Source organism: Labrus mixtus, chromosome 8, assembly GCF_963584025.1.
Source record: "Labrus mixtus chromosome 8, fLabMix1.1, whole genome shotgun sequence".
NCBI lineage: Eukaryota > Metazoa > Chordata > Actinopteri > Labriformes > Labridae > Labrus > Labrus mixtus.
The window spans coordinates 10468559-10488857 of record NC_083619.1 but is presented as its reverse complement, the minus strand read 5'-3'; the positions used below and the strand labels follow the sequence as shown (position 1 = coordinate 10488857).

At 39.1% G+C, this 20299-nt stretch overlaps 1 protein-coding gene across 1 annotated transcript; it reads right to left on the bottom strand.

Annotated features, from left to right (window-relative positions):
- Positions 1-1873: 1873 nt before the first annotated feature.
- On the bottom strand, positions 1874-19897 carry LOC132978870 (carboxyl-terminal PDZ ligand of neuronal nitric oxide synthase protein-like). Its single transcript, XM_061044207.1, has 10 exons — positions 19120-19897; positions 18206-18277; positions 15117-15209; positions 14959-15017; positions 14756-14864; positions 11528-11657; positions 10940-11067; positions 7304-7465; positions 4192-4360; positions 1874-3704 (listed from the first exon to the last, which is right to left on the bottom strand). The coding sequence occupies exons 1-10, from the start codon at positions 19222-19224 to the stop codon at positions 3172-3174; spliced, it is 1560 nt and encodes a 519-aa protein (XP_060900190.1). The 5' UTR covers positions 19225-19897; the 3' UTR covers positions 1874-3171.
- Positions 19898-20299: the final 402 nt, after the last annotated feature.

The window sequence follows — 20299 nt, the reverse complement described above, 5'->3', positions numbered from 1 at the left end:
TTATGCTAGGCTAATCTAACTGCTCATTGGTAGTCAGATGTTTTACTTTTGGACTTGCTGGCTATCTGCTGTAGCTTTGCTATACTAATGAAACTGATATAGTTTCCTTTTTAGTGTACTTGAGTATCAATATTCAGATTTTAACAACACAAGTCTAGCTGTTTCTTGCTGTTTAAAGTATTTAGGCTAAGGTAAATACAGTATAAAGATTAAGGAGGTATCTGCCCACTTACCTCTGGACAAGAAAAAGAACCAATGTTTGTTTTCCTAAAATTGTGAAGAGGTGTCTTCAATGGTAGATTATAGAGATTTCATTCTTCCATTAATACTCTTCCAGGCTCAGAGTATCAACTATTTTTGAAAAGAGAGGGAGAGACCAAAAGATTCATAATGAGTCATTATATATTCTGCTGCCTACCTCAGGTTCTCATGGAGACAGAAGCTTGTGGTTCACAGACATCTGCAGGAGGTTAAACTGTATATCATCCAGACTGTTCCCTTGATTGTTATTATGATATTTTGGAGAGAAAAAAATGTATTCCATTCTAGCTGGCAATGTTAGTTGAACAGCAAGAGGATGATGATCAAAGTTATCAGGGTGTACATTCAGGAATGATAAACGTTGGTGGAAAATTGAATGGTAATCCATCTAATTGTTGTAGAGATTGTTCAGTGTTGACTGACGTGTTTGTCTAAATTAGCATTCTAGAGCTACAGCGCTGGACTGACTATGAAGACTGAACAAAGGGATAAAGGTCATGTACAGCTAAACAATGTTTCTGAATTCATTTTACCTCCATAATTCATGAGGGTGTGAGGATATTGACCTTAGAGACCATTTTTCATTATTATCACACAAATGAAAGTAGAGGCCACCTCCTGAAGGCCGCCCACTATCTGTGTCAGCAGCAGCTGCACTTATGGAGCTGCAGGATATCGTGGTTGGCTGTAGGCGGGTAATCACTGATATTCTTTATATTTTCCAGCTTATCTGCAGTGTTACTTTAAGCTGCTGCTGGCTGCACACAAAGTGAGCTTTATGGGGGATGACCCTGTTTAATGACCACAGCTGGTGGATTTCTAAGCGCCGTCACCGTCGCTAACAACAAGCATGCAGGCTTACACCCCAGTTTTTCAACCAATTATAAACAGTTACAAGAAAAACATTTTGAAAATGTCAGCCCTATCAGAGAAATATTTATTTTTATATCAAGGAGAGGTTCATCTCAGCAATTTGTAAGTCACCAAATTTACTGAAAGCATCATAACACCAGAAATAATTTCAGAAAAGGCATGAAGAGGAAACATTGATCTAATTAGACCCTGTGTTAACAACAGACATACCTTTGGAGGTAAATGCCACAAAAGACTAATAGAAAGATGTGGATAAACGGATGCAGCAGACAGCTTGTGAGTGCAAATACACTGAGAAAGAGTTGACAGACTTCAGGGACAAGAGGGGAGGGAGGTGGGGGAGTGAGAGAAAGAGGTAGAGAGGAAGGCCAGGAAGAGATTTATCGATTTTGGAAAGAGCTCAAAGGCACGTCCCAGGTTCAGTGATTCAAAGTGCTGGCTTTCTGTCAGTAAGGTGGAGTTCGAGTGACAGCCAGCCAGAAGAATATGAAGTTTGTCTGGAAGTTTTATAGACCACCATCTTGGTCTGATTTCAGACTTTCGGAAAAAATCATCTGAAGGGAGGTGCAACAGTAACACAGCATTTTGCTGGTGCCACAGTACAGCATTAATAAATCAACTGTCAATTCCTGGGGGCTACATTTCTATAAAGCACACTGTAGCACAACCTGCAACCAGTGAGATGTTTCATTGATTAACAGCATCAGGACCAGGTTAAAGAATATCATGAACTGACTCGTCTATGTTTAATGTTTATCAAACAATAAACAATGATGTGAAAAGATAACAAAAAAAAAGATACAGGTCGGTTTTTAAACCCATGTGTAATTTCAGATCAGCTGTCATAACAAGCACATTAAACTATTATTTTTCACACTCCAAAATATGTGTAAGCATATCCAGACTTCAGAGATTTTCAATAGAAAACAGCAACAAATGACCAAGTCCATGCCCAATGTGTCACAAATCCATAAACAAAGATACAAGCACAGTGTAACAAGCCCAGTGAGTGGTGATTGCACCAAGGTACAACAATCATTACACACACAGATTGTAACACACATACCTACAGACAGCAGAGATCAGACAGAGCCTCAAACACCAAAGTGTTTGTACTATCAGACAGTCCAGGGTTTGAAAAATACTGTGTCACATTAGTATAAGTATACCTGCTCTTTTTGGGGTGTATTTGCAATTTGCAATTGAGTAAAAAAAATTAAATAATGTTTTTTTTCTTCGTCTGAAATACAGAGAACTTGCTCTCAGGTCAAACGTTTTTTTATATGTCTCAAAGGTTTAGTTTAGCACCAAATTTCTGTTACACCATCAACCATACTTTTAATGCTAATTAGTCAAATTAGCATATCAACACACTGAGCTACTGTATGAAACTGAACATGGTAACCATTACAAAGCATGTTAGCATGTTGACGTAGGCATCTAGCTCAGCACCAAGAAGCTGTTAGCATTGCTTTCATATTTAATTTATTCTTTTTTAGTAATTTTTGAATTCATATGAAACAAGAGCAAGCTTTGTTTAACATTGTTATGGCTAATAGTGGCTGAAAAAGGCAGTTAATAATATAATAATTATTTTGTTTATATTGTTTATTAGAATTTGGCATTACAGTATGCTGGCGAGTTGTGATAAAGGATAAGAGGAAAATCCCATACAGAGGAAAATCAATTAAATTAGTTTTTTATGTTTTCTTGAATTCTGTGTCCAAGTTAATTTAAACATTGTGATCATATTGGTCGGCTCACGTATACATTATTATTTTCTTTTTTAAGTCTCAAACCATCTTCTGCCTTTATAGAAGTGAGTAATGTTTGCTGTGAACAGGGAGCCGCACAACAAAACTAAAAGCTTAACATTGAGAACTCTGTCAAAAAAAAAGCTACAAATAATTCATACCAGCAGACAATGTGGCTAATTGTTGTCACAATGCATGTGAAATAAAGTCCTATGAACGTCACCTCTTTCCCATTGGGCTGGTGCATAAATTCAATGCTGCATGTGTAGCTTTATTAGCACCACTACACAGCCATCTCATCCCCTAAGCAGTCTGGCAGAATCTCTGCATTCAGCACATTAAACAGTCGAGCTGCACCATCAGCCCCCGCCCCCTCCCCCTGCCCCCAGCTGTCCCGGTCATCACTCTCATCAGTGTTTGATTCGTACTCTGATCCGATCCCCGACTCCCTGAACCGGAGCAGCTCCAGGGCTCCCAGGACCTGCTCCCCAAGCAGCGAGTTCTCATCCGCGGGACCGTCGCTGGGAGTCTCCCCCGTGTCCTGGCTCGTATCCTGGCTGTCCGTCCCCCGGGAGGAGAAGCGGAAACACTCGAATCGAACTCCACTGCCGCTTAATTCCAGAGGGCTGGTGGCAGTGCCTGTGGTCCCTGGAGAGCAGAGTCCTGGGAGGCCAGAGACCCAGGTGCTGTCGCTGATCTGGAGCAGGGACTGAGCTGCTAAAGCACCCGATGACGAAGAAGAGGTGAGGGTGTCACAGGCTGCACTGGGCGGTTTGGATCGGAAAGTGATCTCCAGCAGACTGTCCTGGGAGCCCACTATGAACACAGAGATTTTTTAAAAAGGACGTGTATGATTAAATTGGTAGCCATCACATCATTTATAAAAAAAAAACTGAGACAATGGAGCCTGGAAAAGAGGGTTTTGAGGAGAGCATTGAAGATTAAATGGAGTTGGGTGAAGACTGTGCTGACAGGATTTGATAATTCATGACTTTATGGCAGCACATTTCCAATGGCTAAAAGCAGGGAGCCAGAGGGGGGGGGGTAGAGGTGGGCAGAGAGCAAACTGAATCCTGTGAGAGGGCTGCCATGGGATAACAAATTGCTTGCCAGAAATGGATGAGAAAAGGAGCCATAACGACAGGAAGCAGTCTAAAAGAAAGGCAAAAGAGATGAAAGGAAATTGGATGATGGAAACTAGCAGAAAAGAAAAGAAATAAATAATCAACAAAACAAAATAAAACACAAAAATGAGATGGAGAGCTGAATAGTTCAGTAAGAAAACAGCAGGTTTTACACTCACTGGATGTTAACTGTCCAGCAGATTTGAGCTCCAGCTCCTGGATCTGTTTAACCAGCAGGGAAATGTGCTGCAGCAGGTCTGTGTTCTGCTGCAGGAGCCTCTGCACTCTGGCCTGAGCTTCAGTCCGTGCACACACCTCTACTGACAGCTGCTCCTGCAGAACATGGACCTGAAGGGATCAACACACACAGAGTGGAAGTCAGACACCAAAATGAAAAACCAAGACCAGTAAAAGGCTGCTCTTAATTAAAACACCGTCCGTGAGGCAACACCTTAATTAATTACCACCAAGATCTGATTTTATGGCGCGTCAGCATTTACAATCTGATTCTGTCAATGAGATTGGTCAAAGTGAGCTGAGAGCACAAAGAAAGAACTTTCCCCTAAATGATCAAAGGTCTTGAATCTTTGCCTAAGGCATATCTCACTGAGGAAACTTTTTTTCATCTAAAAGTTGAGAGGAATAAAAGAGGTGAGAATTTAATAAGCTCAAACTGGTCACCACATCCTCATGAACACACCACTGATTCAAAATGAAAATAGCAGATTCTAATTATCGTTCTCCATTTGAGTCAAACTGACTCCCCAATTGTTCTCAAACAGATTTGCCTGATATGTGTTTCATTAGGTATATTTAAACATAATCCTATAAACTGATTTTGACGAGGATTTTAAAACCACGCAAGTTATCGTCTTACATTTAACCGTCACACAAACAAAAAATAATTCACCTGTGAAAGGAATCTAATCTAATGGTAGCTGTTTTTGCTATAAACTCGCTTTCCAGCACCTAGATGATGGATTGCTGTTACAGACATTTACAGTGAATCCCTCTGCTTCGATCATTGCTTCACTTTTCCTCAAGCTCAACCAAATAGTCTCAACAAAAAATAGATGGATAGATTGGTAGATTTAGGCTGTTTACGCTGATTACAAATTATTAGCATGCTAATATGTTGAATTTAGTAAGCATTAAAGCAGATTTCATCACCACTTATGGAATTTAATAACTCAAAAACAAGATATGTAACACAGCAGAACCAAAAGATGGCCCAATACAGCGAGACAATACGAGGGCACGGGAGGATAACTACAGATTTGAAAACACAGCGGTGATGACACAGAGTAAAAAGAGTAAAAAAAACAGGCGGAAAAAGTATTTAAAGGGAAAAATCCCCCAGAAAAAAAACAATAAGAAGGATAAAAAAATCATAAAAAGATTACATTCATTACTTAAGTTGAAAAATTAAAGAAGACAACACTATATCATATGAAATCAAGTCTATAAGAGTCTTTCTGAAATGTAGTATTGTCACAATAAGCATGTAAGCAGGGTGACATTGGAAATACTCAGCCAGATAGAGTAGCTAGCATGCATGTAGACTTTTTGCACGCAGACAGCGCTCCATTATTCTCAATGTTAACACAATGGCAGCTCTCACTCTTGTGTTTTTAACTTCCATTGTGTGACTATGTCAATCAGCAAAACCCCAAAGGGAAACAATAGGAGCTGATTGTACTGCGTCTAAGTTACATTCAATGTTGACACAGCTCAATGAAGTGAAACTGACTGTGAGGAAAATTAGCTTCAGCACTTATCTGGTCAGAGACAATACATATTCTATTTCTTAAGCTTGCTGTAGCTAAAGTCAGTCAGTTTGACTGTGTCCTTAGAAGAGATATACAGAGTAAATAGACAGCAGCATAGCCTGTAATTTACAGACTAGTTGCACATTTAGGCTTGTTGATCTATTTTATATGCATATATACACAAACAAAGAATTTAGGATAGGTCGTTTTGGATATATGAATATATTTTCCCCTTTCATCTTCGACCAAAGGAACTCTGAATTTCTATTCCCTTCGGTCTCCCTCCCACTGCCCTTTAAACGTCATAAGACTTGTCACAGTTTCTCTCATCAGTTTCTCTCATCAGTAAAGGGTATATGTCACCTATATTTCCCCTGCTGGGGGATGTTATGTTATAGATTGAGTGTCGTTGGCTGGAGGCTGTGAGACCAATCGAGTCATATCTTGAAGAAACTTCAAATTTGTGAGTATCTGAAGAAGTGTCTGAAGGAGTTATTGAAACTCTGAACAAACAACTTAAAATATAAAAATAAGCTCTTGAAGAACATGTCTTTAGACGTATGATTGAGCCAAGCACTGAATGCTCAACTGAATGCTCATCTGTTTAAAGAAGGCAGAGCTGCTTATTTCTTTACAACAGAAATTTATATTAACCAGATCTCAAAGGGTTGTCTGAGTTGTTGCCATACTTTACAAAAATAAAAAAAAACCTTTGGCAACAAGCTGTGAAAGCTAGAGCATAATAAAGCATCGTGAAATAAAGTATTCTTGCATGACTTTCTCTTTGTTATCAATGTGTCAGTTACAGCTGCTTCCTTATGATTTCCATACAATTGGAAATCTTTCAGATTTGCTGACCAATAGTAGAACTAAGTTTGGCAGTCCAAGCCCACCATGCTGACAAGGACCCTGGGGATGTTTAGCTTTTTGTGGACTTTATATTTTCCACAAAGAGAAGTAAGCTTTCTTTCTAGGTAGACAAAGAACGCTTTATTCAAGAAGATTGATATACACTTAAGGATATAAAGAAGCCTGAGGTAATTCCACCTGCCACTGATAAGGTTAACACATCCAAACAACCAATATCCTCTTTTAGAAAGGATAGGAGAAGTGGGAAATGTCGTTGGAAAAAGTCAGTGTATGACCCTCTCACCAACTTATTTTTCTTTCTCAAGCACAAGTTAAATGTCAAGATATCAATTAATAAGCAATCCCTGGCTGTAATATGGTTATCCATTCAAGTTTTTCTCGAGTTGAAAACAACAGGAAAAGCTCATTAAGGGTCAGAAATATAGAGTAACATATTGTCTGAATAAAGTGAAACTTAAAGTGAAAGCGCCATTATTTTCACCTTCAAGAAATGATTGCCATGGACAGAAAATTGCTAAAGGCTTCATTGTGATCACAGAAATGAGCAGGGAAGTTGACATCCATGTCGTTTTGGTTGTGTTAAAAAAATATATATTGTTATTTGTATCTACTTTAGTGAAAACTATGGAATTTTAAAACATGCCAGTAGTACCTGTGCTGAAGCTGCCAGTGCCTGTTGTTCCTGCTGCTGCAGTTGTTTCTTAAGGAGCTGGACTTGGTGCTCTTCAGAGAGGGGAGCCTCTGCTGCAGACTGACCCGACACAGAGGCCCCGGGGAGGGGAGAGCTCAGCAGGAGGGATGGGTCACTGGACACCTAGAGCAGAAATGACAGTAAATGAAGCTTTACTTCTTCTACAGCATCAAAAAGTTGATGTTATGAGAAAGGAAAGCCATTTCTAACCCTTCTAACATCTGTTTCCTACAGTGTTCATTGTACCAAATGATCACATAATCATACGATTACCACCGAGAAACTCAAAGAATACCAGGGATAAACAAAACACATGGGCCTAGATTACTATATTATCTTTGACATGTGAAGTGAAAAAGCTCTACTGCTCTTGGCAGTAAAGCTCAAAAATTAAAAAGAAACACATTTAGCATATTACTTCTGGGGAGATACCATAAATTAAGTCAGTGTTGGGGAACACCTAGCCATGGATGCACTTTGTAGATGATAAATTTAAGAGTTAGGGTAGGGGAAATAAAAAATAGTAGAGTGTAAAGAAAAGCATCAGGTCGCTCTCTGCCAGTCTAAGCTCCTGTGTCCTTTTATTCTGATGAAAAAATCCAGAATCATAACCAATAAAGATTTGTGATGAAGCGTTAAATCATTTGTATCTAACAACTCCTGTGTTTAGCAACATTATGCAACATGACTTTTTAAAGTTATTTGATTTGAAACATTTCCAAAAATACGGGGGTGTTTCTTTGTGCTGAATGTACTACAGGTATAGAAAGGCTGATGTGTATAGAGGTTCTTATAATAAGGGAAGAGAGATCAATGCTACTTCCACCATGTGAAGTATAACTAAAAAAAAAAGGTGTGTGTTTTATTTCACACCAAAGACAGATCAATAAAGACACCGGCGGTGCTCTACTGAGGCTGCTGTTGATGTAGGACCTTGTATCCGAGACAGATTTCCACATGAAGCAGGTGAGCTGTGTGATAAATGAAGAGAGAAAGAGCTAGGAGCTTGGTGTTTGAGTTTAAGTAGCTGATACCGTAGCACAAAATGAACTGAAACATAGGCCTCTCTTCTTCTGCCATGGTACAGACTGAAGATGGAAATATCTTTTAGTAATTTCACATGATACAAACAAAAACCCACAATACAACTGAGTGTTGGCAATGGGAATTTAAAAGCCTTTGCCTTATTTAGCTATAAGCATTTATTTGCAGTCATGTGGTTTTCAGTTGGTTGTTGGACATACGTTTACTTTTGGCTGTGATTAAGTCTCCAGCTCGGATAACAGATAAAGTTATTTTAATGTTTGCAAACTTTACTAGTTTGCTCTTTAATCATTAGCAGGACACATTCTTTTTTTTCTTTGCCAAAAACAACTCGATGAAAGTGATGAGAATCAATCAAACGAGTGAAACTGGGCCTCTTAAAATCAAACAAGTGAATGTAAAGATGCTAAAATTTAATAGATATGCAAGAATGTTAGATAGGGTTTGTCATATTAGGCAACTTCTTTAAAAAAGTGGTTATAAGACCCATTATTTGATGGAATGTAATTTTTTGGATGAAAGCCGCTTTGAAGTTAGTTTAGATGAATGAAAGTTGTATTTTTTTTTAAATTGGACTTCACTTTTTTCAAAGAAGTTGGCACTTGGATTCACAACACAAGCATGTCAAATCTGCCAAAATGGACAATATACTCTAGTTATGTAGTAGGGAATCTCTGGCTGACTACAAAACACAGAGCAGCATCAGTTAATCTAATTGTAAGAATGATGCTTTCATGGGAGTTCAGTCTATAGTATTTTTAAATAGATCGACAGAGCCACGAGACGAGCTGCTATTATAGATGGTTCCACCATCAAGAATTATGACCCTCACAATTATGTTAGAGCACTGCTGAGAGAGGAGCAGCCATGAAGGACATACGCTATCTGTCATGTCTGAGATGGGAGATCAATATGTTGTACTCCATTTTCATTAAAACAGGTCTTTGAAGGACACTTGACCTTGAAATCAAATACATAAGAGGGAGGGGGAAATTGTGGCGGGCCATCTGAACATGTGAAATCAGACAGCATATTTATTTTTATTTTTCAGGTAACCATGTGATTTGATTTAATATCCTCCAAACCAACATTTGTTGGTACAGCACATGTTATCTTGAGTCAGCTGACAGAGTATCACAGAAACTAAACTGACAAATATTAGATAGCTGCTTGTTCAACATCTCAGGATTAGTAGAGCACAGAGAACCTAGATATGTTTTCATTAATAAACCATGATCACATCAATATTGAAGAGGTTCCTGGAACATTTTCTGCACAAACAAGCCTTGAAGACATGACCGCTTGCTGTATTTTTTCTGATCTTCACACGACTACATGCCAAACTTTCATCATAACCCTTTTAATGGAAAACTTGCTTTGCCAAAGTATATCCTGTTTATTTTCAGATTTTTCTTCTGATGAAATGATCTAAGGTGGGCCGAGTACATGTTTATTTCTTGTTGCAGTAAAAAGAGGGAACTTAAGGAGCTCAGTTGGAAGATTTATTTAAATCTTTTTTTATAAAAAAGTTTTATAAACACTTCATTTATTTAAAGTTTTTTTTAAAGTTTCAGCAGAGTCTAAAATCTCCAAAATGTTCCTTACTTTTAAGCCCTTGGATAAGGTCACTACTTTATCCTACATTTCCCATAATGCAATATGACCCCATCGTTTCCAAAACTGAGTCAAACTTATCAACCCCAGTTTGTTTGTACAGAAGACTTTCTGTCATAAATATCTGCCCATAGGTTAGTTTGTTGATTGTTTGGTTGGTTCGGACACTAAAGCTGACGTATTATGTATAATTGTTTCATATTGCAGTAACTTTTTGTTGCGAAACTATTCGGTCCATGTGTTGGTTGTGTTATATTGCCAATTAAGAACCGCTTTATTTTTAATTTAGACCCGAGGCAGTGTGTGATACTGCTGGCGACGATGTACAGAGCTCCATTAAAACTGTAAGTGAGCGTAAAGAAAGCTACTTGTGACATGTGCTGTGTCCTGTGTGCCTCGGGTCAACATTAGTGAAAGCTCAAAAAGTTGCTAGTTAGCAAGAGCTGTGTCATGCTGTTTCCATAGTAACTCAAGAACTACTTACCGTGACGTTTCTGCTCACAGCTTAGTATTTTGTTAATACACTTTGCTTTCTGTGGTGACTGTCAGTTTTAATTTTAGTTTCTATACATGTACACCAAGTTATATACCCAGGAATATTTAAGCATTTACTGTTGCAATATTTTTTGTTATTCTTTGTTGTTACAAAAACCTGTTGCACCTGCTTTAATCACTAGAAAGCATAAAACATCATAAACAAGTATCTTTCAAGACAAATTATGAATTGATTAATAAGGAAGACATTTACATGACAGCAAAAATGTAGCAGTTGTAGCCCTATCTTTTAGTTGCAGTATATTACACATTGAAGCCACAGGCATCCATAAATCACACTTTGCAGTGGTTGCTTCCTCTCTGCAGGCTTTACAACCCATCTGTGTTTCTGACAACACTGCATGAGAGTCACTGAAATGTTCAAGGACATTTTCTATACTCTACCTTACGATGTATACGAATGGCCTCGTCTTTTTTGCTCTTCTCTGGATCTGATGAAGAGACGCACTCTATGCTCTCCTCTGTAGTGGCTTCAAGGTCAGTCTCCTCTGACAATGCAAACCTTTTCTTTGCTGCAGAGAGACCAGATAAATAGGAATTTTCATGCAGTTTTTACTTTGAGCATCATAGTTTGCAGCATATTTGAGGCAGTGACAGCAGCAGCAGCAGCAGGCAAAGAGCTGGCACAAGTCCACAACATATTTGATCAATGGCTCAAGCTGAAACACATCTGCAGCTGCAGCCTGGTAAGCTGCAGAAAAAAAACGTGATGGTGGATAATGACATTTTCTCGGAGAGCTCTGCTCAGTTGCTTATGTTTGTTACCGAAGGCATTTCTGTTTGTGAGAGAGAAAACAAAACTGAGAGAGGACGAGGCAAGGTTTTGTTGTCGCTGTTTGAGGGGAAGAAAGAAGATTATGTGTGTGTGACAGAAGGGGTGCAGGAAGGGCAGACACAGGGGCAGGGGGGAGGACAGACAGGATTTGTGTGTTTAATTTTGAATGTGTAGGTATGTATGTGTGTGTAGGTCACCTGGCACTGCCTCTGACTCCTCTGCTTTCCCCTCCTCATCCTCCTGGTCGTCGCTTTTCTGCTGCAGGGTTAGCTGGTGACAAACATCAAATGCCTGACCCACTGTCCGCACGATCCTCATGGCCTGTGACTATAAGGAGTACATAGAAAAATAGCGTGTTTGTGTGTGTGTGTGTGTGTGTGTGTGTTTTGTGGTTATGAGAGCTGGGGCGAGGGAAGCAGAAGCAGGAGCACAGTGAGGAAGGATGCAAAAATGAGGAGACACAGCAGGGGAACAAATAAGGTGCCAGTGGGAGAACGATGGATAGATGAAGGAGAGTTTGTTTGTGTGTATTTGTGCACAGGTTAAGAAGAATATGATGGGAAATATTCACACTAGTAGCAGGAAAAGGCGGCGAGACAGAGACCAATAAAAGTCAGACAATATTACGAGCACAGAGCTTCGTGTCCTTGTCTATCTGCTCTGCATACATTTCGCTGTCATACTGATGGATTGGTCAATTTCAGAGGCGAGTAACTTTGATGGCAGAGAGGGTGATATAAAGTTTGTTGTGATTGCAGGAGGCTCAGCTGGTGTGTCAGCATTATTATCAGGTCATCAAGCAGGGACAGTTTCATTAGCATTAATAAAAACTGATACAAATATAAGCTACTGAGGTCAGTCAAAGTCACTATTTTGTCACAGGATTATGTCATGCATGTGTTCAGTATATCGGACACATTGTTTCTTTAGAGATTGAATCCTATTATGTATCTAGGATTAAAGATATCACAATCATTTAACATGCGTCACCAACACCTTGATGCATCACAACGACATAGTTAATTAAAAGTAAGGGTCACTCATGCACAGTATGTAAGAAATAAAGAGAAACTAAGAAAAAAACCTTCACTTATATTAAAGGAAATGTTTTAAGAAATGCATCATCTAGGGTGCCCATAGAGTCAGATGAAGAGACTGATATCTCATGTCTGTTCGCTGAATATGCAGCAACCATAAGAAACATAATGCCTAGTAACAGCTAACCTGGCTCTATTTTTTGTTAATATATTCAGTGTTCAGTTAAACAATGTGGTTCTCCAGCCTGTTCTCATGCCCAAATAGCCAAATATTGAGTGTTTATCAGGACCCCTGTCATCTCATACACAGCAAATGAGACCCACAGAGCTTCTACTGTAAACACATCACAAATATAGTGCTAAAATCAGTGAAAATAATAGACACAAAGGGAAGAATTGCTGTTATTACGTAGTAGAGAAAGTAATACAATTTTGCTTTGAATTGTGGTCAATTCACTTTTGATTCCAAAATTGAACTTTTAGTTACAATGTGAACCAACCCTGTAATGTTTTACCAAAATGTAACCAAACAGACCATTCCATGTTCACCAATGTTAGAAAGGAAGACAACAGATGCACTTACGTAGATTTGGACATTTAGCAAATGCTTCCTTGTATCTGTGTACATAGTTTAAATGAGACGTCAAAGGGTTGTGACAAAACATTGTTTTTTCAGAACCTTGGATAAGAGTTTGTTTGGTGTCATCTGCTAACCTTTTTCAAGTTTAAGACAGTGTTAGGCTAGCTGCTCTATAACTATTTTGAATGCCATTGTATGCTATCAATCAATATTTTTTTATCTAATCCAAAAAACAAATAATAATCTGTGTATTGGTCATGTTGACCATATTTTGCACACTTTATTTCTCTGTTAACCTTTATTATTTGTTTATAAGACCTAGGCAAGGCCTTGTTTAATCTATTGTGTTGTCGTGCTTAATTGATTGGTCTGAAACCAATTAAATGTGGGTTTCAGCATTTTATCTTAACAACATGGGGAAAGGAAACTCCGTGTTTGAGACAGAAGCAGTTTCCTTTATCGATTGGAGGATTTTTCCCCCCTCGCTAAAGCCATACTACACAGTCCAGTGGCAACATCCTGAATGATCCCGTAGAATTACACTTTATCCACTATGTCCTTCTTTAATCTTACTGTACTATAGGAGAATTTAAAAAAATGTTTTCCGTAGTGAGTAGTGCCAGAGGCAGTGTTGAAAGAAATCTCTTGTCATCTGCCTCTGGCAGCTTCAAAGTAGTTGAATCAAGTGATAAAGTAAAGGAAACATGCAGGAATACATTTTTGTAATGGATCATTCAACACCAAGATGTAATTTCCCTTTTTTAGGTCAAACACAAAAAGCTTTTTTGTCATACTGAGGTGACATCTTAGCCCTGCTGAGCTGAAACATGCTAAAATGAAAATAAATCAAATCTTCTCTTATCAGCTGATCCATCTCCTCCTACTCAGCACACGTGCCTCGTCTGCACTGTCCTGATAAGGCTCTGCGGCCTCGGGGACAGACTGAGGCACCACTGGCCGTGTCACTGAAAACATGGTGGGTGTTCATTTTGCTGTGGCAAAAATGTCTTTTAAGTGCTGAGTGAAAAAGCCCCTCTTCTTTTCACGTCCCGACACGATGATTAGTATTCAGCTTCACTAAGTCACCGTCAGTCTGGTCTCCATGGTGAAGGGATGGGAGTCAACCTCACGGATGCTCTGTCTTTGTCATGGAGGAAGAAATGCTCTCTGCTTTATATGCAGATATTTGGAGATTTGAGAATTTTACCACAACACAGACAACGGCTCTGACTCTCCCATTAATTAGTCCTATTTGAGGTCCAACAGGGCTCTAAGTCACATAGAGAATTGGCATAATGACATCATTAGAAGCTTTGAAAAGAGCATGGAGCTGTAAGCAATGATTGACTGTCTGCGGGTTCATAATTGTTTGTAGTCTACTTAGAGAAAAAGCTGGGGATATTCTGGCTTTATTAATGTTAGCAACATTTGTTTAATGCCCTAAACAAACAACATGTTTGTCTCGTCATACTTTACATCTTTCTACCAATTATATCACTGTCGTACTTAGTTATTAGAAAATGTTACTCAAACAGTTGTTGTGTTTGTGGGATTGACTCTTAAGTTTACCAGTGTCCATATCATAATGAAGACACATCATACACAGCACACATTTAATGTGTTCTTAAAACAATGACACAGAGGAAAACTGTTTTAGGCTCATTGGTTATTTGACTTAAAAATACTGATGCTTATCAATCAATTTACCGTTCTTGTCTTTTTTAAATTTAATTTAAGAAGAAAACAAAAACATGATATATAGCCAGAGTTAATTTAGAGCATTTAATGTCCGCAGGGATAAAACCTACTTTTCTCTTTGACTTGAAAACATTGCAACGGAAAATGTTGCTCTGTCCCTCTCTCGCTATGTAGCTGAAGATCTTCAGGTCCTGGGCATCATGTGAGACATAGAAGATCCTGTTGAAATGAAGACAACATAATGTTCAGTCAACTGAACTGAACTTTTTTACCATTTTCCAGTGTTGGATTAAATTCCAGCAAGAGGCCCTACCTGTAAATGGGATCTTGTGTCACCAAGATTGTATTGTCGTCCCACGACCAGCCTTTTCTCTGTAACCAAACAAAAACACATGGGTTGAAAGTGACAGAAGTGTAAAAGCAAAAAAGCCAAAAGATTTAGTACAAAATAATTTGCGTAAAAGGACTCACCTTCCTCTTTTTGCGCAAAATAACTTTGACAAAATCAGTGGAAACGACAATGTTGACCTTCTTTTTCTTTATGTTCTTCAGTTTGAATTCATACTGTGAAGGAAAAAAAGATCCACTTAAATATCCATTCAAGGTTGGCAGAGAAGTTGAAACTCATTCAGACCAAATTGATTATTATGCTGCAGTGTGACAAGCATTAAATATCACTGAAGTCTGTAGAGGTTGAGCTCTGTACATAGGACAGATTCTATTTTGCCAAAGGTAGAAAGGAGGATCATTTAGATATGAGATATTTTTGACTCTCCTCTCCTGAGGGGAAATCTGAGATTGAGTAAACACTGAGAAACTGTCGGTTTCTGTTTCTGGGAGCTGTTAAAGCCTTCAAAGGCAGGCGTCCCACAGGGAGGCAGACATGTGCGGGACACTTTCATCCCTTTCCATGATTAAGAGCCTGTACCCTGCCTCCACTGCAGGCTCACACTCCAAATACCAGGGCTCAGACATCTAAGAACCACCAGAATCTATGTGAAATAACACGTCTGGCTTTGAAAACACACTGTCTAACATCAGATGTTTAATTAATCAGATGAAGTTCTGTGAAATCACCAGTCTTCTCTGACATATTTTCTTTACTTTGTGTAAAAATAACAACCAGGTGCTATCTTTCATTTTCTGCATGATTGGAACTGTCTTCTCACTTCTGTATTGACATTTCAGGAAAAAAAAGAAATTTAATGAGAAGAAAAGGGATCATTGCTGCCAACAAGGCAATTATCTAGCAATTTTAGCGCTAATGAGTCTGGAGCTGTGACTTGTGAAAAGCACCTGACTTTTCCATTGTCGTATGATTTTATCTGGCTCGTCTTGTTGTGTGGCAAATTTCTTTAGCACGCAGTCAGGCATGAAGAGGCTCAGGTGAAGGACACTCATTATCTGCAGGTTGCTCAGGCTAATTCAGAGTAAGACAATAGGACCATTCATCTCCACGCACACTGCTGTCAGAGGGCAATGAAGTGCGGACATCGAATGAATAAAAGAAGTGAACTAAGCAATCCTTGCATCACAGATTGGTTTGTGAATCCACTTATTAAAGTTTTAAATTTGGAATTTTAACTTCCAAAAGTGTCCATTATTGGACGACAGGGTGGAAACGCATTGTCATGTCTTTACCCTGGTTAAGAGGTAGGGTGGTATAGCAACCCGTCAAACACGGGTATTCACACCTTAAACATACCAAGCTTTGACATTGTTTGTATGATACCATATGATATGACATGATATTTTACAATTATTCATACAATAAGATACCATAGGATATGGATTGATACTGCACATTGTAATAAAACACAGTATGACACTATACGGTTTGGGTGATATGGTACGATTTCAGTATAATGGGATATAATATGACATGGTACAAATATTGTGATGTAATACAATAGAATATAATACAATGATCAGGTAAAAAAATGATACCATATGATATAATTTGATTTGATATTTGTGATACCATAGGTCATATAGCCTAATATGCTTATATACCGTATGATGTCATACGATACAAAACATTTGATCGTTCTTGTAGTGTAATTTTACTCTAAGTAGTACCATAAACTATAATGAACATCATGCTGTGTTGAAGAACACTTGCAACTTGCCATAGAGAACATAAAATCATTAGTAAAACATCTACTGCGGTAATAAATCAACCAAGAAGTATGGTCATTGTCCCATCCGTCCCAATTGGACTTCTTTTTGCAACCATTGAAGTCACATCCTGCTGGCAATTACAAACTGTGTGGGTTCAAGCACTTCTGAATTGGCTGTCCACTTCTTGTAAAGAGTCTCTGAAAGGAGCACAGACAGCATCTGTAGTAACTTACTCAGTCTGCCCGGTGCAAAGCTCATTCTCTACAGGTTGTGTCAGCTCACCTTTATGCCTCTCACTAAGCAGCTGTGAGTCTTTTGAGGACACATTGCCTCTTGAATATTCAGTGAGAGCGACTCTCTCAACAGAAGAAGAGACTCTTAATTACTGAGCCATTACAGAGTGCACAAACAGGCCTCACTCTCCTGCTGACTTGCTTTTATGTTATCAATTTAAATCTCGCCCACATTGGACATAATTCTGTTTATTGTATTTCATTATTTTCTCCTATTCCTTATCTCCTTCAGTTTATTTCTGCTTTGAAACTTTGCAGACAAGCACTTTGTAAACTTTGCTTTCAGATAAGACCGGCATAACAAAGACCTTTAATTAAATGTGTTTGTGAAAGAATGGATGAAAAAGGTATTTGCACGGAAATGGCTTGAGGGCTCCAAAAGCCTACCTTTTTTGGGAAGTTTTTTTTCTTGCTGTTTTCACTTGTTGTATAAAATTCATTAATTCATACTGCATGCAAGAGCTTTCATTACGAAAAATGGGACCATGAAACCAATCAGAGATTCCTGATAGATGTGTCAGACCAAATTCAAAAATACAGCATCACTATATCTTTGCAGGCACAATCAAATGGCCATTACACCGCAGCAAACACGAGGGATCAGGATTAAGTTCTTTCTTGGTGTCACTCGGGATGTGTGTGACCTCTGAGTGACACAATAACTTGGGTTGTTAGATTAGATCCAACAGCTGACAAGCAGCTAAATCCTCTCCTCCCTGTGCGCTTCTGTGTGTAACACTGCAGTCATGTGTAATGACAAGGCAGCGCTGTGTTTCCTGTGGCCTTGTCAGGTCTGCAGGGAGGCTCCAGAGTGAGTTGGTTTTACTAATAGTACACATAAAACCTGCACACTGTATCTCTCCTCAGCCATAAAATCAGTCCCATGAATTCTGCTGTGATTTAAAGCACTGCTGGCAGCCCACTGAATCTGCAGTGTGTGCTTTTACGCAGAACTGGCGATTTATGTGTAAGGAGGATGTTGGGGGAGTAAGGATGCAGGGAGCACAAGGTGAGAGATGAAGACAAGAGAGAGACAGAGAGAGTGGATAATTGTGCATGCACCCCATCAGTCGGCGGCTGTCTGTTAATGTGTTGCGACTACTATCGACTCAGGGGTCAAGTTCAGTGATGGGTTAAGTGTCTTACTCTGATCCTCCTCATCGCAGCGACTATCTCCATCCGGCTGCCAGGGCGACCCACTTCCAAACTGCCAATGTACTGCAAAGTGCAAGAGAAAGTTGAAATGCCGATGACGGGTTCGGTGTGCTAAACTGGCAAATAGTTTATTTCTAGTATAGTTTTGACAGCTTTATTTGTGCCTCTCTGGAGATATTCTCCTTTATGAGTAAATTATTTCTTTCCAGCTGTAATTATAAAGATTATTGATTAGTTGATTGACAGATAACTATTTCGCATGCTTTTTCATCCTTAATGCAGCCAATTTGACATCAGAAATACCAAACTATATCAGCTTCTAATTTTTGAGGGTCTGTCTTTTCCTGTCGAAATAATATTTATTTTAATATTCTTGAATTTCTAACCCCTAAAATGAACCCAAAACACCCTGTGTGGCTTCAGCAAATTGATAATTGTTTAATTTTCATTTTTGGATGTTTTGTACAGCAAAAGCTTATTTGAATAATCCCAAAAACAACATTTCAATTGTTGAAAAAAAAATGCAATGTTTCAGTCTTCACACTTACTCTGAATTTGCAGGACATCAAAAGTACAAGACAAAAATGTAAAAACAGTCACCAGCATGTCCTTTGTTCATCTGAAATGTGCCCGATGATAATTAAAATGAATGTTACATTCATCAGGTTATCGGTCTGTAGGCAATACTAGCAAGGAGGGTCAAAGATGTTTAAATCACGGACGTATAAAGTCATGCAAAGTGGATCAATTCAAAGTATGTTAATAACGATAAACAGGCTACGAGCTAATGAAAACCTCATGGATGAAGATGCTCAGTGGTTGCTGTAACAGCAGCAGTGTCATTGCTCCTCAAGCATCTTTTGATTGCTGTCACTCATAAAGTATGTGTTGTAGAGGGTCCCTACCTTCGCCTCGAAGCAGACCCCATGCTTAAACACCTCGTCGTTGTGCATGGGGATCCTCAAATCGTGCGCGTCATCCACTAAATTGTACTTCGTTACCCCTGGCATCGCTCTAATGCTCTCAGACTCTCCTGCTTTACGACAGCGCTAGAGCACCTGCAGATCTGCGCCTCTCCCCTCCTCTCCTCCACGGCTTCTGCCCCCTCCTCACCCTCACCGGAGAGACGCGTCACTCCGGGGGTCATCCGGGTTGAGGCGCGACGGAGTGGTCGGTTTATGTATTCAATTAGCGCGCTGATCGGTGATCGGTGTGGCTCTACTGACCCTCCAGCTCCTGTCTGAGGCACGACGAGGGAGAAGCAGTACGCACCGCCGGGGACCCGATGACGCACGGATCTTAGCGGGTGATTGTTTCTTCCCTCGAAGCACCGCGGCTCCAAATGTGGTGTTAATTGATCAGAGGGAAAAATCAATATTCACGAGCATGGAATGCGTGTTAACCGGTAATCTGGGTGGAAAATGTCACAAGTGAAGACGGACTGTGCTCGTAATGAGTCCATCAGCACCTTCTGTACTACGTCTGTTTGTTTGAATGACATCTAGTGGCTACAAAGGGAATAAACAACTCCCCAAACTATTTCCAAGTGGATTCCAGGAACTCCCAGGGGTCCTTGAAGATCTCTTGATTAATTGCTGCGATATGCTGATTAACATAACCTTACATTTCAAAGAAAGCTATTTAACTTCAGCAGAATAGAAAACGATGTGGACAAAAAAAATGTAATGTAAGAAGCATCAGTGGTACTACTTTAAACCCTTTATATCCTGCTTTCTGGTGTGTTTTTATACTAATCTGTGGTGGAAATGTATAATTTATCCTATATTTATGTGAAAACAAAAACTATGTATGTAGAACAAAACGTTTATTTATTTCTAATGCATGAAGACATATCATACAAGATAGATCAGAAATGATATCCCAAAATGTCAATCTATTGCATAGTAAATCCGTCATAAGTCCAACTAAATCCTTTTTCCAACATAGAAGCATATTCGATCGCTGTTATTAACAATGACCGATTATCCATCCATTTAACGGCTTTCATAAATAAAAGATAAATATAATAATGGAAAAAAACGTGATTTTCATAATAGGTCTATGTGCCAAAGAAGGTTGAAGGCA

Coding starts and splice junctions, on each gene's coding strand:
- LOC132978870 (XM_061044207.1), bottom strand. CDS start 19,224: ATGCCAGGGGTAACGAAGTACAATTTAGTGGATGACGCGCACGATTTG. Junction 15,210..18,205: donor CTGCGATGAGGAGGATCAGA/GTAAGACACTTA, acceptor TTTCCTTCACAG/TATGAATTCAAACTGAAGAA. Junction 3,705..4,191: donor TGCTGGACAGTTAACATCCA/GTGAGTGTAAAA, acceptor CTGTGTTCATAG/TGGGCTCCCAGGACAGTCTG.